General features: G+C 42.9%; 1 protein-coding gene across 7 annotated transcripts in view; it reads right to left on the reverse strand.

The window, feature by feature from the left end:
• The window catches only part of USP34 (ubiquitin specific peptidase 34), a 270,160-nt gene that overhangs the window by 144,976 nt on the left and 101,776 nt on the right, over positions 1-23,408 (reverse strand). For 5 of the 7 annotated variants that reach the window (XM_037895995.2, XM_043543902.1, XM_037895994.2 and 2 more), the window contains 6 exons: positions 22,362-22,451; positions 21,467-21,562; positions 19,986-20,068; positions 18,713-18,760; positions 17,003-17,157; positions 15,343-15,456 (listed from right to left, as the gene is read on the reverse strand). In XM_037895995.2, coding sequence (XP_037751923.1) covers positions 15,343-15,456; positions 17,003-17,157; positions 18,713-18,760; positions 19,986-20,068; positions 21,467-21,562; positions 22,362-22,451 — 586 coding nt within the window. The remainder of the gene's footprint in view (positions 1-15,342; positions 15,457-17,002; positions 17,158-18,712; positions 18,761-19,985; positions 20,069-21,466; positions 21,563-22,361; positions 22,452-23,408) is intronic. The other 2 variants (XM_037895996.2, XM_043543901.1) reach the window with 1 other exon arrangement.

The following is a 23,408-nucleotide window of genomic DNA, read 5'->3' on the forward strand; positions in this document are numbered from 1 at the left end:
CAGCACTCTGTGATGTCCACCCCAGTAGCAGCCGAGTACCTAGTGTGTGTGATCCAAGCAGAGACATCAAGTCAAGACCAAAAGACCATATAAGAAGAGCAGAAGACCTATTTACCTGTTGTTCCCGATCATTCCTGATTTCCTGCGCTATTCCTGTGTATTCCCGAGTTCCTGTCCCTGAGTCCTTGCATGATCCTGTTCTGTACTATGCTCGCCAGAGACATGGTGATGTATTAGTTTTCTTGCTTTATTGTATACCTACCAACCATCTGTATTGCTTGGGTTCCTTGGCTTCAAGCCTATTCGTTTATTAACATCAGAGTCCTTTATTGCTTGTTCACTGTTATTGGTTGTGGAATCCTTTGTTTAATAAACCTTGTTCTGTTCGCACCTTTACTTTTGCCTTCTAGTACACTGAGAGTCATCATCACCTGCAGTGACAGATACGGAGGATGAGGGGGGAAGGGCGCGTATCTGGTCGACCTGCTAGAGGATTTGTGTTGTAAGAGTAACTTGACTAGCCCATTAACATGACCAGTGCGTAAATATGTAACAGGCCATTGAGAAACTTCAATACCTGCAGGTGAGACAAGACCAAGCGCAGCAGTATAGGATGATAGCAAGCCTAAACAATTGCAATGTGGACCTTAATGGAGCTGAACAAAAGGCCAGAATGCTTTAAACGCAAAAAGAAATCAAGGATCTTCAGGATCAGAGCCGGCAACAGGTCCGGATTGTGTTGGGCTGCCCATATAGAGAACCCCTTCCATTCTGAGGAATAAATCCTTCTCATATACAGGTCTTTCTGCACCGGATCAGGATCTCTTGGATCTCTTTCAAAGGTACTGAGCCAGCTAATATCCATGAAGTCAGATTAAATGACTTCAGGTTGCAGTGTTGTGGTTCTGTAATATCAGGTCCAGACATTCTGGGAGCTGGATAGGGGGATGGAGGGACATCTCTAGTAGGTCTGTCAGGCAAAACTGTTTCAGTCAGTAGGGAGCTGCAAGGATGACCATGGCTTTGCCCTGCCTGAATTTTGGATTTCATCTTGGGAATCAGGGGAATGGATATACGAGGCTTCAATTCCACAGTAGAAGGAAGGTATCCGGAAATGAACACTGGTTCATGCCCTCTGGGCAGCAAAAGTTCTGGAACTTGATGTTCTTCTTAGTGGTGAACAGGTCTATTGTGGGAATCCCCACCGATAAAATATCAGCTCAATGATGAATCTGATTTTATTTAGTTTACTAAACAACAGTAGTGACAGAACTCTGTCCTCAAGAAAATAAGCTCTCACTGACATAAGAATGGCCATATTGGGTCAGACCAAAGGTCTATCTCGCCCAGAATCCTCTCTCCCGACAGTGGCCAATGCCAGGTGCCCCAGAGGGAATGAACAGAACAGGTAATCATCAAGTGATCCATCCCCTGTCGCTCATTTCCAGCTTCTGGCAAACAGAGGCTAGGGACACCATCACTGCCCATCCTGTCTAATAGCCATTGATGGACCTATCCTCCATTCATTTATGTAGTTCTTTTTTGAGCCCTGTGTGACAAAGTTCCTCCTCTACCTTGGTGGGTCTTGCACCTATTGGCGTATTTGCTCGCCTTGGAGCTTCACGGCAGCCCTCAGCTTGGCCATTTTTCTGAACCCACAGTCCAGTTCGACTCTTCCTGTGTCTGACTTGTGTCAGAAGTTGGGAGGTTTGGGGGGAACCCGGGCCCGCTCTCTACTCCGGGTCTTAATTGTCTCCAGAAGGTTCCTGATTGTTCTGTTACCTTACCCAGGGAAAGGGGACCTGATTAACCTGGGGCTAATATATCTGCCTTCTATTACTCTCCTGCGGCCATCTGGCCCGACCTTGTCACACCTGTTATAGTCTTTGCTTTCAAAACATCCTCTGGCAGAGAGTTCCACAGATTGACTGTGTGTAGTGTGAAGAAACCCAGTGGAAAGGGGCAAGGCAGCTTCTGAAGATCATAATAGGCTTCACTTTGCCTCAAGTGTGGCTCCAAACATTCCCATCAAACCTGCTACCTCTAAGGTGGTGTTGGGTGCATGACAAAGGAGGGCATCTCTTGGAGTACTGGGGTCTCTTTCTGGGTGAGTTCTCAGGTTGTGGACTCAGAGTATGATGGTGTTCTTCATTTCTGTTGAGGCTGGTACTTGTAGGGCCTACAGCAGAGAGATAAGTATAAATTGCTAGTGATCATAGCATGACCCTAGAATCTTTAAGTGAATGGAATTCCTCATACATTCAGTTGCTGAAGAACTCCATCCCACAAACAGCAAACTCCCCAATGGTGTACTGCACCTCCTTAGGGATGTTAGACACTCATAATCAGGAGGCTCATTTCATGGTGAAAGCAGCAACCATTGACCTGGCAGTCAGGTCTGATGTATCCATGGCTATTTGTAAAGCTGGTTTTGTAACCATCTGGCCTTCCTTTATAACGTCTTTCAATTCCTCAGTTTCCTGTGGGATTCTGATTAAGGAGGAGGTAATTCTCTCTCAAATAAGAAAATTCTGTTTCATGTAAGACAGCCTGGTAGTTTGAGATACAGTCAGTTGCGAACCAGCTGAGCAGCGAACAGCAAAGCAGCTAACAAAAGGAGTTTGCCTGGGATCTGCCTGAGAGGGGGTACGCTAAGGGCTGCATTAAGGAGGCTGTGTTGGTGAGTATCTGAGTGTTTGTTGTGAGGACAGTGTGACTGTGTGCTGTGTGCTTGATTGGTTGTTTGAAAAGGGCGGGAACTGGGTGTGCTTTGTTCCAGGTGAGCCTTAAGTGGGCCTGACTGCACAAAAAGCCAGTCAGTTGCGAACCAGCTGAGCAGCGAACAGCAGAGCAGCTAACAAAAGGAGTTTGCCTGAGAGTTCGTCTGGGGAGAGCCCACTGAGGCTTACATCTTGCCGGATTCTCTGAGTAATTACAACTCCAGAGGAAGCTCGTAGAAGGAAGGTAATATGGATGGGGGGTGTTCAGCTGTTGTGACCTGCACTGGATGTGCTATGTTTGTCTTTCTTCCACAGGACAGATGCGACTTTGTCTGTACAAAGTGCAAGCTGGTCTCCATACTGGAAGAGAAGGTTCAAGGTCTGGAGCAACAGGTATCGACCCTGCGTTGCATAAGAGAAACTGAAGATTTCCTGGACGGATGTCAGGATAGGCTTCTACGGGCACAAGGTTCTGAAGATTCAGAGCAGGCTGCACATCGGGGACAGAAGGATGGTGAAGAAATTTGGCATCATGTGACCTCCAGAAGAAAAAAGGGGAACGTCCATGTACCAGCAGGGCAGATACAGATAAGTAACCGTTTTCATGTTCTCTCCACAGGTACTAATGCGGAGAGTGGACCAGATGATACGTCTGAGGGAAGGGAGCAGAAGGAGACTCTACCGATTGGAAGGCATGGGATGCACTGTCCTGGGGTTGGGGGTTCCACGACCACCGCTCCCAAGAGAAGGAGGCGGGTGGTGGTGGTCGGGGACTCTCTCCTCAGGGGGACTGAGTAATCTATCTGCCGCCCCGACCAGGAAAACCGAGAAGTCTGCTGCTTGCCAGGAGCTAAGATTCGCGATGTGACGGAGAGACTGCCGAGACTCATCAAGCCCTCAGATCGCTACCCCTTCCTGCTTCTTCATGTGGGCACCAATGATACTGCCAAGAATGACCTTGAGCAGATCACTGCGGACTACGTGGCTCTGGGAAGAAGGATAAAGGAGTTTGAGGTGCAAGTGGTGTTCTCGTCCATCCTCCCCGTGGAAGCAAAAGGCCTGGGTAGAGACCGTCGAACTGTGGAAGTCAACAAATGGCTACGCAGGTGGTGTCGGAGAGAAGGCTTTGGATTCTTTGACCATGGGATGCTGTTCCAAGAAGGAGTGCTAGGCAGAGACAGGCTCCACCTAATGAAGAGAGGGAAGAGCATCTTCGCAAGCAGGCTGGCTAACCTAGTCAGGAGGGCTTTAAACTAGGTTCACCGGGGGAAGGAGACCAAAGCCCTGAGGTAAGTGGGGAAGTGGGATACTGGGAGGAGGCACGAGCAGGAGCGCGTGGGGGGGGGGGGCTCCTGCCTCATACTGAGAAAGAGGGGCGATCAGCAGGTTACTTCAAGTGCCTATATACAAATGCACGAAGCCTGGGAAACAAGCAGGGAGAACTGGAAGTCCTGGCACAGTCAAGGAATTATGATGTGATTGGAATAACAGAGACTTGGTGGGATAACTCACATGACGGGAGTACTGTCATGGATGGATATAAGCTGTTCAGGAAGGACAGGAAGGGCAGAAAAGGTGGGGGAGTTGCACTGTATGTAAGAGAGCAGTATGACTGCTCAGAGCTCAAGTATGAAACTGCAGAAAAACCTGAGAGTCTCTGGATTAAGTTTAGAAGTGTGAGCAACAAGGGTGATGTCGTGGTGGGAGTTTACTATAAACCACCAGACCAGGGGGATGAGGTGGATGAGGCTTTCTTCCGGCAACTCGCAGAAGTTAATACATCGCAGGCCCTGGTTCTCATGGGAGACTTCAATCACCCTGATATCTGCTGGGAGAGCAATACAGCGGTGCACAGGCAATCCAGGAAGTTTTTGGAAAATGTAGGGGACAATTTCCTGGCGCAAGTGCTGGAGGAACCAACTAGGGGCAGACCTCTTCTTGACCTGCTGCTCACAAACCGGGAAGAATTAGTACGGGAAGCAAAAGTGGATGGGAACCTGAGAGGCAGTGACCATGAAATGGTCGAGTTCAGGATCCTAACACAAGGAAGAAAGGAGAGTAGCAGAATACAGACCCTGGACTTCAGAAAAGCAGACTTTGACCTCCTCAGGGAACTGATGGGCAAGATCCCCTGGGAGAATAACATGAGGGGGAAAGGAGTCCAGGAGAGCTGGCTGTATTTTAAAGAATCCTTATTGAGGTTACAGGGACAAACCATCCTGATGTGTAGAAAGAATAATAAATATGGCAGGCGACCAGCTTGGCTTAACAGTGAAATCCTTGCTGCTCTTAAATACCAAAAAGAAGCTTACAAGAAGTGGAAGATTGGACAAATCACCAGGGATGAGTATAAAAATATTGCTCGGGCTTGCAGGAGTGAAATCAGGAAGGCCAAATCACACCTGGAGTTGCAGCTAGCAAGAGATGTTAAGAGTAACAAGAAGGGTTTCTTCAGGTATGTTAGCAACAAGAAGAAAGTCAAGGAAAGTGTGGGCCCCTTACTGAATGAGGGAGGCAACCTAGTGGCAGAGGATGTGGAAAAAGCTAATGTACTCAATGTTTTTTTTGCCTCTGTCTTCACGAAAAAGGTCAGCTCCCAGACTACTGCACTGGGCAGCACAGCATGGGGAGAAGGTGACCAGCCCTATGTGGAAAAAGAAGTGGTTCAGGACTATTTAGAAAAGCTGGACATGCACAAGTCCATGGGGCCGGATGCGTTGCATCCGAGAGTGCTTAAGGAGTTGGCGGATGCCAACTCCCACTGGCCATTATCTTTGAAAACTCATGGCGGGGAGGTCCCAGATGACTGGAAAAAGGCTAATGTAGTGCCCATCTCTAAAAAAGGGAAGGAGGAGGATCCTGGGAACTACAGGCCAGTCAGCCTCACTTCAGTCCCTGGAAAAATCATGGAGCAGGTCCTCAAGGAATCAATTCTGAAGCACTTAGAGTAGAGGAAAGTGATCAGGAACAGTCAGCATGGATTCACCAAGGGCAAGTCATGCCTGACTAATCTAATTGCCTTCTATGACGAGATAACTGGCTCTGTGGATGAAGGGAAAGCAGTGGACGTGTTGTTCCTTGACTTTAGCAAAGCTTTTGACACTGTCTCCCACAGTATTCTTGCCAGCAAGTTAAAGAAGTATGGGCTGGATGAATGCACTATAAGGTGGATAGAAAGCTGGCTAGATTGTCGGGCTCAAAGGGTAGCGATCAATGGCTCCATGTCTAGTTGGCAGCCGGTATCAAGTGGAGTGCCCCAGGGGTCGCTTTTGTTCAATATCTTCATAAATGATCTGGAGGATGGTGTGGATTGCACCCTCAGCAAGTTTGCAGATGACAGTAAACTGGGAGGAGTGGTAGATACGCTGGAGGGTAGAGATAGGATACAGAGGGACCTAGACAAATTGGAGGATTGGGCCAAAAGAAATCTGATGAGGTTCAACAAGGACAAGTGCAGAGTCCTGCACTTAGGACGGAAGAATCCAATGCACCGCTACAGACTAGGGACCGAATGGCTCGGCAGCAGTTCTGCAAAAAAGGACCTAGGGGTTACAGTGGACGAGAAGTTGGATACGAGTCAACAGCGTGCCCTCGTTGCCAAGAAGGCCAATGGCATTTTGGGATGTATATGTAGGGGCATTGCCAGCAGATCGAGGGACGTGATCGTTCCCCTCTATTCAACATTGGTGAGGCCTCGTCTGGAGTACTGTGTCCAGTTTTGGGCCCCACACTACAAGAAAGATGTGGAAAAATTGGAAAGAGTCCAGCGGAGGGCAACAAAAATGATTAGGGGACTGGAACACATGACTTATGAGGAGAGGCTGAGGGAACTGGGGATGTTTAGTCTTCAGAAGAGAAGAATGAGGGGGGGATTTGATAGCTGCTTTCAACTACCTGAAAGGGGGTTCCAAAGAGGATGGCTCTAGACTGTTCTCAGTGGTAGCAGATGACAGAACAAGGAGTAATGGTCTCAAGTTGCAGTGGGGGAGATTTAGATTGGATATTAGGATAAACTTTTTCACTAGGAGGGTGGTGAAACACTGGAATGCGTTACCTAGGGAGGTGGTGGAATCTCCTTCTCTAGAAGTTTTTAAGGTCAGGCTTGACAAAGCCCTGGCTGGGATGATTTAGTTGGGGATCGGTCCTGCTTTGAGCAGGGGTTTGGACTAGATGACCTCCTGAGGTCCCTTCCAACCCTGATATTCTATGATTCTAAGTGTAGAGAGGTGGAAGAATATTACTTGTGTCTGAAAAGATTCCACTTATGGTCTCCTCTTTCGGTGTGCCCTTAATGTTTATTTTTCTTCTTCCACAGATACCACTAGTGACCCTGTATGAGGATGGCCATAAAATGTTTTAAGTACCATTTTTCTGCCCTCTTTGATGTAGAAGGGAAAGTGGCCAGGATCTGCCAAAGTTCCTATGCTGGGTTGAGCATAGCCCCCACTAATGGGGAGGGAAATCCCAGTTGGAGTTAATTTCAGGATGTCAAAGAGCTTACAGAATATTACCTAGAATCACCAAGGTCTTGGGATCCAGAATCTCTCCAATCTGGGTCAATCTGTTCCAGGAGGTCCTGGAACACTCTTGAAATAGTCTGGTGGCAGTATTGTAACTGATGTCATTGCCTCAACCAGTGATGACAACTGCTGAAGCACCGCCAGTGCCATCTCAACCTGTTCAAAGAGACTGAAATCTGGCTCCAGCATGGAAGGTCTAGTTCATGATTCTGCTAGAACTTTTTAGTAACAAGTGGGAGGGGGAATCTGCTTTGAGACAGGAGTAAAGGTAGTCCCCAGTATGGGCAGGGCAGCATGTTGTATGGGTACTGGCTGGGTTGAGTTTGGCCAGTCCACTGCCACTTGTGTTTCACTTGTGGTGGAGCACTGAATAGGGAGCCCCCAGTATTTTCTGTTGGATCCTCTCCCAATCACAGGGGAGATGGCTCCCTGCTCGATGCTGGTGAGAACAAATGGCCAATGGTCACAAGGAGCATACTTCCTTGAACAGAGGTGATAGAGTACAACATGATCTTAGTCCTAGGGGAGCCAGCGCCAACAATAGTTTCTATGCTGAGGATGTCTCAGGTGGGGATACACCCCCTCCAATATATATGTTGTGGCAGTGATGGGTTCAATCCTTGGCGCTAGAGCTGGAAGGTATAGATGTTGGCATCAAGATCAGTGTCAGGACATTCTTTCTGTGTGTTCTGCCAGCAGAGCTTGTCTCTCTAGTCCTTGAAGCCACAGAGGGCTTTGAGGTTGTGTCTCTGGAAGACTGGTGTTTACGAACCTCCTACTAAGATAGACCCATGTGATGTTTGGAGCTTTATTTCTGGCCCTGCCTCTCAATGACTGTCTATGGTGTTGGGGGAATTGTCCAGGTCTGACAATACTGGACTGGTGTCAAGGCTGCTGGTGCCAGTGGATCTCAGTGCCTTCTTTGCTGCCTTTTTCCGCTACTGGACCACAGTGTGGGCTGCCTTCTCGAGGGGACACTAGCCGAGGGTGGTTTGGTAGTTTCAGTTTCCTCCAAATCAGCATAGACTGCTCTAGTAGAGGCAGTCTGAAATGAAGGTCTATGGACTTCGTTTCTGGAGGAAAAGGAGTGGCAAACTGAACATACATCTGGGATGTGGCTTTCCCCACAGCAATTATGTGGCCATCTGTAAGCAGGATAAGACCATCACATGAAGAGCAGGGTTTGAATCCAGATATCTTAGCGTCTATCTACACTGCAATGTAAGCCTGGGCTCAGACTCTGGCTTCAGCCCAAATCCCCTCTCCATCTACACACAAATCTCTCAGTCTTGGGCTCAAACCTAGGGTCCTAGGATCCTGCAGGGCTGAAGGGTTTGAGCCCGAGTCAAGCTGGGACCTAGGGTTCGAGCCCTATTGTTTTGCAGTGTTGACGCAGCCCTCCCCTCCCACCCCTCAACTTGAGTCCTGGAAACCCACCAAAAATATTCCACAATCCCATGAGTCAATTTCCTTTGTCCTCTCTAGCCCAAGAATCTCCACTTCACGGAAATGGAAGCAGACCGTGTATACCAGCAAATAGCAAAGAGGTTAGCAGCGTTGCAAATTTCCCACCTTGTGACCAGCACAGGGAGCAGAGTAAGCAGCTCACGATTGAGTAAAGGAAAACCAGGGACCAGAACCACAGGTAACTCACCAACATCATGCTCATTTTATGATGAGTTTGACTGGATGCTGAGCACTGCGCCAAAGCCAGAGCCATGGTGGTGACCGATGACCTGGTCAGCCAGGATGGTGACCTGTTAGCCCCAGAATCCAGCATGGGGACTGACAGGTGCGAGTGGCAGGCATCAAGTGAGAACAGAGAAGTGACTGTGTTGCTGAAACCGGTTCCAGAAAAGGCTCTGGAGCAAGAGCAGCAACAGAACATCCTGAGGCCTCACTCAGAGGAGCTGTTTGATACTCCCCAAAGAACAGCCTGCTGTGCAGCCAGCAGCAGACATGGAAGGGACAGAAGCCACCCCTGAGTGCAGTAAGTTTCTGGCTCCATTTTAATGTTTATTAATACAGCAATGGGAGGGACTTCCGTTCTATGAACCAATGCAAAAGTTATTAGAAGCCCCAGCTAGCAGCTCATATCAGCTAACAGAGGATTCTATGCCACCAGCAGTTCCCCCTCCCCTTCTCCCTCCCACTGGAGTTCAAAATGGCAACCAGGAAATAAATGCAAACAGTAAAAATGCACTGAAAGTGAATTTTTATTTAAGAAGGTACAGATTTTTGCCAGGGCATGCCTGTTTTTTAAAAATAACCCTTACATTGCCATGTCTGTAAGTACACCACTCTATAACCACTCAACGGTGTAATGAGCCGCTGGAACCAGCGAACTGCAGAGGGAGGAGGTGGAAATGTTTTCCATTTACAAATCTAGTCCATTTCAGTTAAAGGTAGTCCATGCAGTCCATAGGTGACAACATCGTTTATGCCAAATTCAACTGGGGTTTGAAATTCTGTCCAGAAATGTGGCAGGGGAGGGGAGGGAGGACGAGAAAGACACAGTCCCAGGTGCTGATAGCTGCAAACTTTTCCTGAAGCAGGAACTCCAGATAGGTAGTCAGATCAGGGACGGGGGTATTTTCTAAGGCCATCCCAGTTGTTGACCAGCCCATTCCACTCAGAGATGCGTTGTTCAGTCATTATACGTTTGAATACTTCAGCTACATACACGGGAGGTTTCCCACCAGCAGCTTAAAATAACATCTCCCTCTCTGCCAATTGGGCGCCACAAGAACTATTATGTCCTCCAAAATGCAGAAGGCCTGAAATAGAAAAAACTTTTGTAGCATGGCCACTGATGGCACACACCCCAAACCCACGTAGTTCTTCAATTTTTAGAAAACAAAAAACAGATTTGAATTTTTAACTTACCATTATCTCAGCACTTCTTTCGCTGAGATGAACCAGGCTGTGTCCAGGGAGCTTCTGTGGTATGAAGCATCCCTCTCATAATATACTGAAGTTCAGTTTTGAAAAGTAACTTTTCTGTGCTCCTGCACTGACCTCTTTGAGACAACAACCCTTTGGGTCTTGTCCTGTTCCAGGCCCCATGACCTCTAGTGGCTGCAGTATCTCCACAGCTTGCCCACATGCAGTAGAAGTCTGGACCAACATACCTTCATGGACCATTCCAAGAGGAAGCATTTCCATGATGAACTTATGGCTGAAGCTCTGGAGAGGGTCAACAAGCAGTCCAGTACCAAAGAGACAGAGGTACATGGCTAGAGGAAAGGCATAGTGAGAGGCAAAAGGAAAGGTTCAGGCTGGATGCACAGCTTGAGGACAGGGTTTCAGCACAGGAGCAGGCACTTCGCCACCATTCCTGTTCCAGGAACTGCGAAGCAAGGGAAGAGGGCAGAGCTCAGCAGAAAGAACTGTTTGAATGACTCATATCACTAATGGCTGCAAGAGTCAACTGTGCAGTATCCTGCGATGCAGTCCAGAAGCATCTTGGAAAACTCTGTGGCTGGGTGGCCCATGCAATCGGGACAACAAGATCAGCTGGGCAGAGCAACTTTGCCCCATGTAGCCCTCCATATTTACCACATCCTCTTTAGATGCCTCCACCCCCCCTCCCTTGACAGCAAGAGCACAGCAAATAGGGAAGAAAGGGAAAGGAAAACAGAGGTCATGCAACGGTAGGGGGTTTCTGTCTTGTACATGGTTTCACTGTTTGCTTTTGTTCATGCACTTTGTTGGTGGTTTTGGTTTGGGGTTTTTGGGGATTTTTTTTGAAGGTTCTGTTGTTCCTGGTGTTTTGGAGTGGTAATGGCAGATGGCGTGCTGGGCAATGGGTTACTGTTGTACTTTTCTAATACATGTTTATAAATAAAGCTTTTTATTTTATCAAGGAAGTGTATATTATCACTACATCACATCATACAATGTGTATTTAAAATAATAAAGGGAAACATATGATCAGGGACAATTAGGAATTAGTATGCAAACACTATTCCTCAATACATTTGTCTACATCAATCCATTCTTCAGTCACTTCCTTACATCAATCCAAACTGTGAATCAATGCCAGACCTCCCACCACGCTACATTTGATAAGTGGTCACGTCATTCATAAGTCGATTGCCATGCAGTCAACCCCCACCCCTCCCCAAGCACTATAACTCCCCACAACCTATGAGCCCCATATCCCTGCCACAAAAGCACATTCATAAAGCTACCATTCTGTACCCACTGAAAGTGTAATTAACTTCTTTTGCCAGGGTCTCTGAAATCAGAGTACAGTTTCATATACCAAGGAAAAAGGGGGTACTCAGGGTACCCCAGAAAACCATGGGGACATGGACTCCATTTATGACACCATCATTTGGTGGGAATAGTGTCCCAGTCTGTCACAAATATAGACTCCAGAATGGGGGGGAAAAAAAACCCTGGCATCGTGAACTTTCTCAGTACAACCCACATTGTTATTAATATGTCAACCTCTGTGGTCCATAAGGCCTGCATAACAATGAAGTATTACCCTTTGTGATTTATGTACTCATGTGCTCTTTGAGGAGGGCAAACTATGGGCACATGAATTTCACCGATGGCCCCGGTGCAGTTTGGAAACCTCATTCTCTCAAAGCCAGCAGTTACTTCAGGAATATCAGTTATATCCGCTACTGCGGAGTAAACCATACACCTAATTGCCTCAAAAACCTCATCCACCATTTTACCCACAGTCAACTTTCCAACATCAACTTGGTTGGCAATGGACATGTAGTAGCCTGGAGAGGCCAGGTTCTATAGGGTTACAGCAACCAACGAAGCAGGAGCATCACCCTCATGCATGCGGTCTTCACAGTGGAGGGTCGGGGTAAGCTGCTCACAAAGCTCCAGAAATGTAGCTTTCTTCATGTGAAAGTTCTGGATCAACTGCTGGTCATCTCAGCTCTGCAAGATGATGTGATCCCACCAGTCTGTGTTTGTGACCGTGCTCCAGAAACACTGGTCTTCATAGCACGCATCAGTGGCTGTAGGAAGTGTCATAAGCAGCATCAGCCAGTTTGGGTCTGCCGTGTCTGTCTCCTCCGCCTCTTCCTTGTGCTCCATCATAGGCTCTGTCAGGTGCCTTTGGTGAGGTTACAAGATGCAATCAAAACGTCCACCAGCACCTGATGGAAGCTCTGCCTGTTTCCTGACACAGGAGTGAAAGCTCAAGTAGGAGAAGTTCTTCAAAAGACACCGTCCTCCACATTGCTGGGTCTGGTAGCTGGGAGTGCACAGACCAAAATGACTGACTAGCCTGCCAACACATCCTACAGAGCAAACTTCCTGAAACATGCATGGTGGACAGTCAAGTTTTCCTATAGAGCACCATCGTCAAAGGGCTGGACTGGCCACATTTCGGGAGGGAGTCTGGGATACGGTTGGTTTCACTTGGGCCTGCATGATGCAGTGTGGACTCCAGAACCCCAGGTTCGAGCTCAGGTTAGAAAATTCTTAACATAGGGTTAACAATCTGTGAAGATGCTCAAGCCCTGGGTTCACTAACCCACGGTCAGCTGACTCGAGTCCCAATAACCCTGGGCTTACATTGCAATGTAGACATACCATTAGAGTCCGTCACGATGCATGGCAGTTAGTATTACACACCTGACCCCACTGTACAGGGGGTTTGTTGAACCAGGTCATGGTTTGGGGTTTTTTTGTTTTTTAAATCAGATTTGATTGTAGATTTTTGAAGAAAGGGGAACAAATTCTTCACAAGATCGTGTTTAAAACGAAGATTAACAAACACTAAAGACAGCAGCAGAATACACACCACGGAGCTCTCTCTCACTGCCAGGGGCAACAAAAGGGAACTATCAGACGGTCATGGCCACTCTGCCTTTTATGCCCTCATATGTGAGCATGAGGCAGCACGCGCAAGCCCAGCAGCCACTGCTATTAAAAAGATTCCAATCTCACATGCTTGAGGCACATGCGTACTACAGTGGAATCCAAATTGACACATTCAAAGAACTAAAAATTATTATAGATAATTATGTTTCTAATACACTATATATAGATTGCCAAAAATTAGATGGGCTTCATCAATGCAAGTGAAATATTTATATAATTTATATCATAATAAATATTTGCATCTTTCTTGTTTTATTTAAATAGTTCCTGAACTAGTTCTAGAACATTATTATTTACTACATCAGCAGCACAAAACACAACTTTCACTATGAGAAATTCAGCCTGGATACATCAAAAGAACAGTACCACATTTGCTCTTAATATGTGCAACACTGTACATAAAAGACAATGTAAAGTACAGTAACCGAAAGTGAAATACTACCAATGATTAAAAATGTGTTTCATAAGCAAGCTCAACTATCTCTTCTTCTTCTTTTTTTTTTTTAAACAGTTTCCAACATGTTGAGTAGCTTTTAGTATTTACGACAAGCGTTTCATATAAACATTTTGGGCCAGATTCTGACAGACTCTTACATATGTGCAGAGAAAGGTGGGGGGAGAGGAAAAAGTACACAAAAAAACTCCTCTCTCTTTTTGCACCCCACACACAAGCCTTGTCATAAATCTTATTTCCTGACTTCGTAGTGCAGCGACTGGTCTCTGCTAGTGTTCTGGTGGGCAACCACCACCCAAAAGGAACACGGTCCTGTTCTCCTTCTGCACTAGTCTGCAAGGCAAGACCAGTATGCCAGGGCTAGCATGCTATACCCAGTGAAAAGGTGTAATAGCAGGCATGGAGGAATTCTACCAGCTGCTACAATTATATCATTATGGACTTTATCATTCCTGTCTGGCAGTTTCATGCTGGAATGGTATGGAGTTGTCACATCCCAGACATCTCCAGGGATCTACAGGAGAAATTTTGTTTCCAGAAGGCTTATTTCTATTGGGATCGCCCCATCCAGTAGATAGTTTTACACCATCCCAACCCAGAACTGTGCCTAATAGGCATGACAGAACCTTTAATGATGTAATTGTGATGAATGACTTATTTTATTTTGTCTCTGATTTGTTACTGTTTGTATGCATTGTAAGTTATTTATTATTTAAAAGTATCTTCCACTGCAGAATAGCCACAAGCTATTTGTATTATCAGCATTAAAATCCCCCCCTTCCCCACCCCCCAGCTTTTTTTTTTTTTTTTTAAATCGTAGAGAAAGTGTATTTGTGAAATTCAGGACGCTAAATTTTCATCTTTCATAAATGGAAATACTTTCAGAGGAGACCTTAAAAACAGAGGTCCTGTCTGGCACACATGAACATTAAAGATCTCATGGCACTTGTTGCAAAAACAGAGGTTTGCATCAGTGAACTCAATCAAAATTTTCACATGCATATCCACACAGGCCCTCCCCACAGGATACTGTTCATCAGTGTATCAATTGGTTGCTAACGTCCACGTCAAATATGGTTACGTTTCTGAGGTGCTTTATGGTGTAAGAACACCTTAAGAATCTATCACGGAGAGATGTTCTATCATCTACAGCATATTATATGAATAAAAGATAGATTATATCATGACATATTTCTAATCAAAATGAATATGTTGTTAAGTCTGTGAAGATTATCATGTACTATGCATTTATTATTACTAAAGGTAAACATCACAAAGACCTATTCTGATTTACCTACCTAAACAAATATTATTTAACACATTTCATTTATGGCCAGAGTGAGAAAACCCTGTAGACATGCATGGGCAGTAGGGGGTGGACAGAAGCAGCCTGCATTTTCTTTGTGGCCTCTCATCGATCCCCTACCCAGAGAAATTAGAAACAACCCACATAACTGCAGTCCTTGCCAGGGGGCATAGAGAGAAGTCACAATCATAGTCCATTCCTCTCCACAACAGATGAAGGAGAGGAATGTAAGCATTAAGAAGTGGGGCATCACTCACAGTCCCCCATGCACCTAAAAACTTTGAGACCTATAGTTATTAGAGCTCTCACTAGAGTGGACTTCTGCATTGCCTCCAATACAGGTTTGTGATTTAATGCCACTTCATGATCAATACTTCTCACTAAATAAGGATATTAAGGATATTAAGATATAGCTAAAAATGTACAGAGAATTAACTTAATTTTAGGGAAGAAGGGAAATTGTAGCATGATGTCCATACTTACCTCTGAGTTTGAGCCACCATCATATGCACTGGTAGCCAATCGGGCCAAGTTGCATAAATGTTGAAACAGGTTTAGACCAGTCATACTAATAGTTTCAGGTTTTAGCTGTGGCATCTAAATAAAATAAACATGCCTTAGTATGAAAAGAAAATTGACAATGATACAGATGGCAATGATTTCAGAGCATTTATTCTCTCAAAACACACAATAACTTCACTACCACCCCAAAACAGACTTTAAAATTATAAAGTCAGTAAAGTTTTGTTTTAGCAAAAGATGTGAATCTCTTTGTACAGACAAAGCCACCAATGATGACAATCCTCCCCAATGGACCCCCCTTGAATTGGTGCTGGAAACTGTTTAGACTGGACAACATTTTCAGCACTGTAACATTAGCACTTAAACTGTTGTCAGCAACAGGATAATTTGCTAACATACCTGACTCTTCAGGGTTCAAAAACAACTAGGGTGCCTATGGACAATGGAATTGCATACCAAGATGTAACAGTCTTACTTTATATAATTAGCAGAGTACATAGAAAAAAAGATAATACATGGCCTACTGTAAGTTCCATTACAGTATGACAATTACCACATAAAACTAAATTGATATATATTGTAAGTTTTGCTGAAGGTGAATGAAACAATTTGCTAAAGTGCAGGACTTGTTGGAGTACATTCTGATTTGCACATAGAAATGTGGCTAAAGAATTCTATGTATCGAAAGAAGGGAAAAATTCTACTTTTCAGCCTTGTATTTGTAATTTCCAAGTATATCAGCAGGGGAATATAATTTTATTTTACTGGATTGAAGTAACATGGTTCAAATTTTATTTTACTGGATTGAAGTAACATGGTTCAAATTAAACGCTCCATCCTGGACACGAAATCTTTAGTTATCAATTTGATTATCTGAGAAAACATACTTCCTACTTTACAAACTGAAGAGAGAGGGAGTGAGAAGTCTAATGTAAAAATAGATTAAATTGGGGGGTTAAGAAAAGGGAAATGACACTCTCCCCCTTCTCCCACCCCCTACTTAAATAAAGAGGGATACACAATCCATGCTGTATACCAAGGAAGAAAAGGGACAGAAAGTCACTAGCAAAAAAGGTTTTCAATGGCTGATTACTATGCAATTAGTAATCCTGCTCCATGTGATAAACCAGAATAGTCACGGTTTTAGCAAAGGGAGTGGGTGTGTCAGAAAGAAGGGTGGCAGACAACAGGTATCTTCCCTCAAAGTCAGTGGAGCAGTAACAGTCAATTTGCAGCCACTACTAAAGTCCTAAGCCTTCTGCTGCTCCTGTGCCTCCACTCCACAGAAGGCAAGAACAGTAGATCCATATACTGGCAAACCTCCCCTTCCCTCAGCTTGGCTCTGGTCTGTCCCGAAACCCGACTCCATCGAGATGCACAGAGAGACACTGCCGACTAGAAATCTAAGGCAGGCAGAAGGGATGGGATGGACACCTGAATAGGATTCCCCTCCACCTCACAATGCAGAAGAATAGTTCCATTGCACCTGGCACCTACCATTGCTGCAGAAAGGGCAGGATTTCCCCCAGATGTAACTTTAAATATATTAAAATCACTTTGATACAGAAAAAAAAATTTAAACTCAAATGAATAAGTTTAATTAAAAACTGTTTTCATATACCTTTTCTAAGAAAAGATGCTTGTAGGTTTCCATTCCCATAGCATGCTGATCTTTACTTCGTACTTGATTTAAGAACCAGTGTAATGCATCATCATAGCACTCAGAATCTTCTACTAAACAATGCCATAAAATGTCGACTTGTTCTAAACTCAATCCTAGAAATAAAATGTTTGTAAATGCTTCTTTATAATGTCATATAAATTTGCATATTCTATCTAAAACAGGACAAGAAGTAGAAAAGGCATAAAACCCTTTGTCAGGATAAGTTTTAAAAATATGTCTAGCAGCAGAACCACCTTTTATCTCCCATATGTAGCAATCAACGGACAAGCATCTCTCTCTCTGGCATTTTTGTGCAGCGTGGAACTGAGTAGTTGCCATGGCTTTTTGTCCTTGATGATGTGAATATCCATACAAACACACTCAGGATTTCATTCCTATCAAACCGCAGGAGGTTTCTCACTTTATACATGTGTTTAGACACATTCTGGACTTCATTTTTGAGTTGGAAATGGAGCTAGTGGTTAAGAATTATATATCACGATTTGATTGTTACTTCCTTCAAGGGGAGATCAATAAGCCACTCAGCTCTCATCAAAGCACTGGACTTCATTGGTTTGCACTCAGAAACTGGTGTTCCTGGTTAGGCTGCAGACTTCTTCAAGGGAGAACACTGTGGACTATTTTATCAATGGCACTGTAGGACATTATACTAATTTTCTGCCCTTGACTATTGATATTATGGCTCCTAAATACCCCTCTATTTGTGCCATCCTGAGGTCACCTTGATTCAGAGACAACTTATAACAGATGAACTATGAGGGGAAAGAGCCTAGCGTGCCATTGGTGGAAACTGAACTTGGAGTATGACCAACTGAGGCACAGAGAAATTGTGAGGTTCTGTGCCATACTGACAGCTAAGTAACCTTTCTTTTCTTACATCATGGTACCAATGAAGTCTTGATCAGCACAACAATTCTAAAAGCGAACAGCCTATTTATCCACAAGAACTCACTCAGAATTAATATTTTCTCAATTTTAGGAATTTTCTATCTATTGTACTGCATGGACAAAATCAAAGAGATTGTGGCAGCACAGCCATACCAGCAGGTGGCAATAATAGTAATATCTTCTTAAATTTTGGTTACTTTTGATCATGCAGATTCTGGAGGTACTTGGAAAGCTGCAGCCTACACACTGTTAGCTGGAACCACATGGCTACTAAAAGCATGATTTGACCAAAATGAGTGGTTGACTAAGTATCGCTTGTTACTGACAGTCTCACTAACTACTATCTTATTTCTAACTCTAATCTTTGTGGCAAAGCAACTGCAGAACCACCTAGAGTCCTCATATTTTCTTCACCCCTGTAAACTGGTGTTAGGCCTGGGGATGATACAGACCCTCTATGTTGGTAGCAGTAGATTTTACATTTAAAAAAATCAAATTAGTTTAAATTAAAACAAAGTTAACTTTAGGAGAGCGTATTACTAAAACTGCAGAAGCCTGAAGGATTAGTTATGCTATGCAGCAGATCTTATCATCCATCAGAGGCTGCCTCATCCAAATACGATAAACAGAGTACTGGACAGCCAAGTGGGATATCTGGAGTATTTTTAATGCTTAATCTTGACTGTTCATACTAGAAAAGAAATTACTACAGGAATTTCTAGGCTTATTCACTATTTGGAAGCCGTAGCATGTTCTTACTGTTCATTTTCATTTGCTGTTGTGTATGGAGTTGCATTTTCTTTGGTGCTGTTAGAAAGAGAAGGCCAATAATTAGTACATCTCCCTTCCTCTCTTTCTTGCTGCTGAAACACTTTGTTCACGTCTGACCAGGTGCTTCTAATGTGCTCATCAGCAAGTTCCAACAAAATTATGCAGTACAATTAATTAGACCAATGATTATTCTCCAGCCTTTCCTTATGTCATCACACGGAACTGGAAGTTTATTTAATTAATTATTGTGATTGTATTAATTTTCTTCAGGGAAGTAGTGCCAACACTTCAATCTCATATTCCAGATTCTCTTTGTATGCATCTGTTTCCAGCTGCCACGTTAACTTCTTGGTTTTGCTATACTGTAATAGTGTGCAAGTATTCTGTGAAGTGCTCCTTGATCTCAATCTTCTATTGAAAATCCAACTTTGCTGCTAAATAAATTCCCCCCAGGCCTGCTTTTCCTCTGAATGGATACATGAGCAGCATGTTTGTCCTTCATATTTAATCCAGTCACGTATACTTTAGTTTAAGTGCCATAACTTCATTAGAATCAGTGTTCACTGATTGTTGTTCTAACTCAATAAACTAATGTCATTACAGGAATTAAATTTGTATACTGATCATTTTCATTCTAAAATATTATTTAATTGTCCCCAAATATTACCATTATTTAGCACACAAGACATTATTCCAGAAAACCATTTGTAAGCTACATTATTAACACATAAAAATAAACAACATTTTTGCACTCATATTCCACTTTCCATCCTGCAATCACTGGGCAGCAGGATATGGAGCGACCTGGCCCCAACCCACTCGGCTTGTGCTGGGGGGCGGTTTCCCCCGCCCCCCAAGCCAGCTCCTGCCCCCCACAGACCTTCAGCGCAGCCCCCCTCTGCCCCCCAGCGGAGACCTGAGGGGACACACACCCCCACAGGGGGGCTGCATAGGGCACCACAATGTCTAGGGATGACCCTGCCCATTTGTAAGAAAATGACGCTCAGTGAAGTTAAATGACATGACCAAGCGAAGCTGGGAATAGAATCCAAAAGTTCTGATCCCCAGTTCTGTGCTTTACCTACAAGACTGTCCTCCTCTTAAAGTACAGCATTTTAGATTAACCTTTGATATTGTGATTTTAAAAAAATATATGGTCATATTAATCCAAAAAATAACCAGATTGTTAAAATGTAGATGTGTTTAATTGTAAAATTCAAGGGATGGATATTAATTATCAGGTAATATAAAAAAAACTTACTGAAATGATCTGGTGATCCAAGAGTTGAAAAAACACATGTCAAAAACTGAAGACGCACTTGAACTTCTGCACTGTGGCTGTACCTACATTTGAATATTTTTTTTAAATAAAACATATTTTTAATTCATTTGCAAATGTTTAATTACTTATATCAATCCTTCTACATCCCTACACACACACACACACACACACAAACTTGAGCAAACATAAGAACATAATTTCTCATTAATTTTTTAAAACTACTTTCAGAACTTCAAACTAAGTTCAAAAAGTAATGTAAACCCCACTCACACAGATTGTAGCACAATACAAAATAATTGGAAAAAAAGAGAATGGGGGGCAATAGGTGAGTTTTGTGTGTACTTTATGCACCTTTAGTAGGAGCTGTATCTGCTCAACACCATGCAGAATGGGGCCTTCACTAAGTTTCTAATACACCTGCAAAATGCTCAGAAATGTCTGAACTTCCAATCATTGCATAAAGATGAATTATTCTTCTTTCAGCAATCTTTGCAAGTGCTGCCTAGAAATTTAAACTATATTCCCCACCTATTATGAGATGCAGGTTTAATGAACGTAAAAGAGAAGAATGGAACAATATATGACCTAATTTTCAACAATGAACTATTTCAGATAAAAAGCTAAATTTTCAGTCAGCTTCAAACCAGCCTTTAAAATTGTAACTACTCACATAGATCTCTAACTACGGGATTTGCATGTGCAGATGAAGGTTTTTGTGAAGCTGAAAATTAGACCCTAATTGAAAGCTAAACTTTTCAAATGTGGATGCCTAAAGTTAGGCACCTATATCAATATATAGATACATAAATAAAAGTGACCTGATTTTCATAGATGCAGATCTTGTGAGTTGCAAGTGCTCAGCACTGCTATAAATTAGGCAACTTTTAACTGGGTTTAAAAATAGACGTAGGTACCTAATGTTAGGCACCCAGGTTAGAAAATGGGCACTGAAGTTTTAGCACTTGAAGCTAACTGTATTGTCTTAATGAGATTTTATAGCAGAAGGAAAATTAGTAGAAACACCTTAAAGGTTTTTAAATAAACTAATTTAGATGCCTTTGATCAATTTCTGTAAAGAAATCTTTACCTTATATCAGTAAATGTAAATATTCAAAGCAATAATGATTAATAAGGATCACTCTTAGAAAGAATTAAAAAGATTAATGTGTTTTTAAAATTAAAGGCAGATATTTAACATGCTAATATGAGACACAAAGGATGATCTTATTAAAAATCAGTCTATAAATATTTGGCTGAAGAGGTAATACGGTTGCAGCAAGTCTTCCTACTGCTCATCTTTCTTGCACCTACATTTCCCCAACAAGAGTTATTAATTATTATAATAAAAAGAGAATTGTCTCAGAAGAAATTGCCATAAGGACAAGAACAGAAAAATTAAAGTTTAAAATTATATAATTATATTCAATACTCACAAAATCAGATGCATACACTATACTTACAATGCATGTTTATGTCGTCCTTCCCTCACTGCTTGAATGTAGTGTATCAAATTATCAAAGAAGAGTTTCATCATGTTAAGTTCTTTTTCTGCCCACCTGTGCAATTTAAAGGGAAAAAATATTTTGCTTAAGTGAGACATATGTTGTAGGAAAATTCATATGCAAATTAACAAAGCTAACAATGCACTTTCCATATGCCTGGAGGTGTGCCTCATCACTTATAGAATCTTGAGAAGTCTCCACTATGTTTCTCTGCTCTGTCTTCTCACCCTTAAGGCTCCATAGTGTGGCCATCATTTTCTGGCCTAGGACTAACAGATGGAACTTCCTTCAGAGCTCATCAACACTGCTCTTTAAGGCTCTGATTCAGCAAAGTATTTAAGTGTCTAACTTTAAGAACATCAATAGCAGTTCCAATGACAAACTATATTTTAGCCAAATATTTATAGACCAATTTTAAGATCTTCAATGGGACTACTCACATGCTTAAAAGTTAGTATGTGTTTAAGTACTTTGCTGAATAAAGGTCTAAATGGCTACAGGAGTTGCTGATGAGTGACATAATGCACTACCTTTCCAAAAAATCCAGGTGTGCTTCCTCTGCAGCACTCAAAACTTCTGCCAGTTCAGGGACCAAAAACTGAACCTGATTTTCCCCTAAGGCAGAACAGCACTACACAGCCTCGACTTTTCATCAGGAACTAAAGACATCAAACTCATTTCATATAGGCCATCAGATGGCAATGACTTTGAGTAATAATCAATCTGAGACTTGGACCAGATTTGAATATGTGATCTAGATGTGAAAGGCTCTTTATCGTATCAACAGCCCTTTGGCATTCATCACTTTCCTTTTTTTGGGGGGGTGTAGGTGAGAGAAGGTATTTTCACTTACATTGTTATCCAATGTGTATCATAACTGCTCCCAAATTGCTGAAAGGTACCAAATAACTTTGGAAGAAGACGAAGTGAAACTACTACAGATCTAAAGGGAGGAAAAAAGAAATAACTGGAATATGATTTTGTAAATTAAAATCACTGACAGTATTTAAAGTTATTGTCAAAGGTGGATGCGCTTCACTGACAAATTCACTTTCAATTGAAAGTATTGGGCATATTTGGGTGAAGTCCACCTTTGTATGAACCCCCCTCATGAACAGAATTTGGAGTGTGAATATTATAAATATTTATATATAAATAATACTTTACGCACAATATTGCTTTCAAGTATAAAATAAAATAGTATTCACTTTGTTCATTCTAGAAGTCTGATATTTCAAAAGATTATGCCAAATACACATTCATTAATATATTGGATTATCATGCTGAGAGGAAATACATTTTCTTTTGAAATTTCAGCAAAATAGGTCCAGTTTTAAGCACATGAAATGTATGTAAACAGAATTAGATCTGCCCCAAACTGCCAATATAGTAACATTAGATATGTATATGTAGGCTATGGGTGCACACCTGAGGAGCAGGCAAAAAACAAGGCTAATTGCTGAAAACTTCAACAACCCAAGAAGTGCCCCAATGGCCTAATGTTGCACACTGCTGTTTGGTGTGCTGAATTATATTTCATTTTTAAAAACAATTATAAGAGGTTTATATAATGTGTCTAATACTAAAAAAACAGTTCCTAATAAAAATGGTAACAGAAGATAACAGGGAAAAGATTGCAGCCATTGTTTCCCTACAGCTTGGTCACCTATTTCACCTGAATTAGTTTTTATTTATGCTGAGCTTCAGACAACAGAATATAAATCAATAATGTGCTAGACTTACATGCCTAGGACATACAGCACCACTGCAGATCCCTAGTTGGAGCAAGGAATGGCCCAGAGGATCTCCATTTACATACTGAAGCTAAAATAATTCTCCATTTAAGCATCTTATTTGATATCTTTGCAGTGGATCTGCTAGAAGAATTTAGCTCTAAGAA

This window comes from Chelonia mydas, chromosome 3, assembly GCF_015237465.2.
Source record: "Chelonia mydas isolate rCheMyd1 chromosome 3, rCheMyd1.pri.v2, whole genome shotgun sequence".
NCBI classification, from domain to species: Eukaryota; Metazoa; Chordata; order Testudines; family Cheloniidae; genus Chelonia; species Chelonia mydas.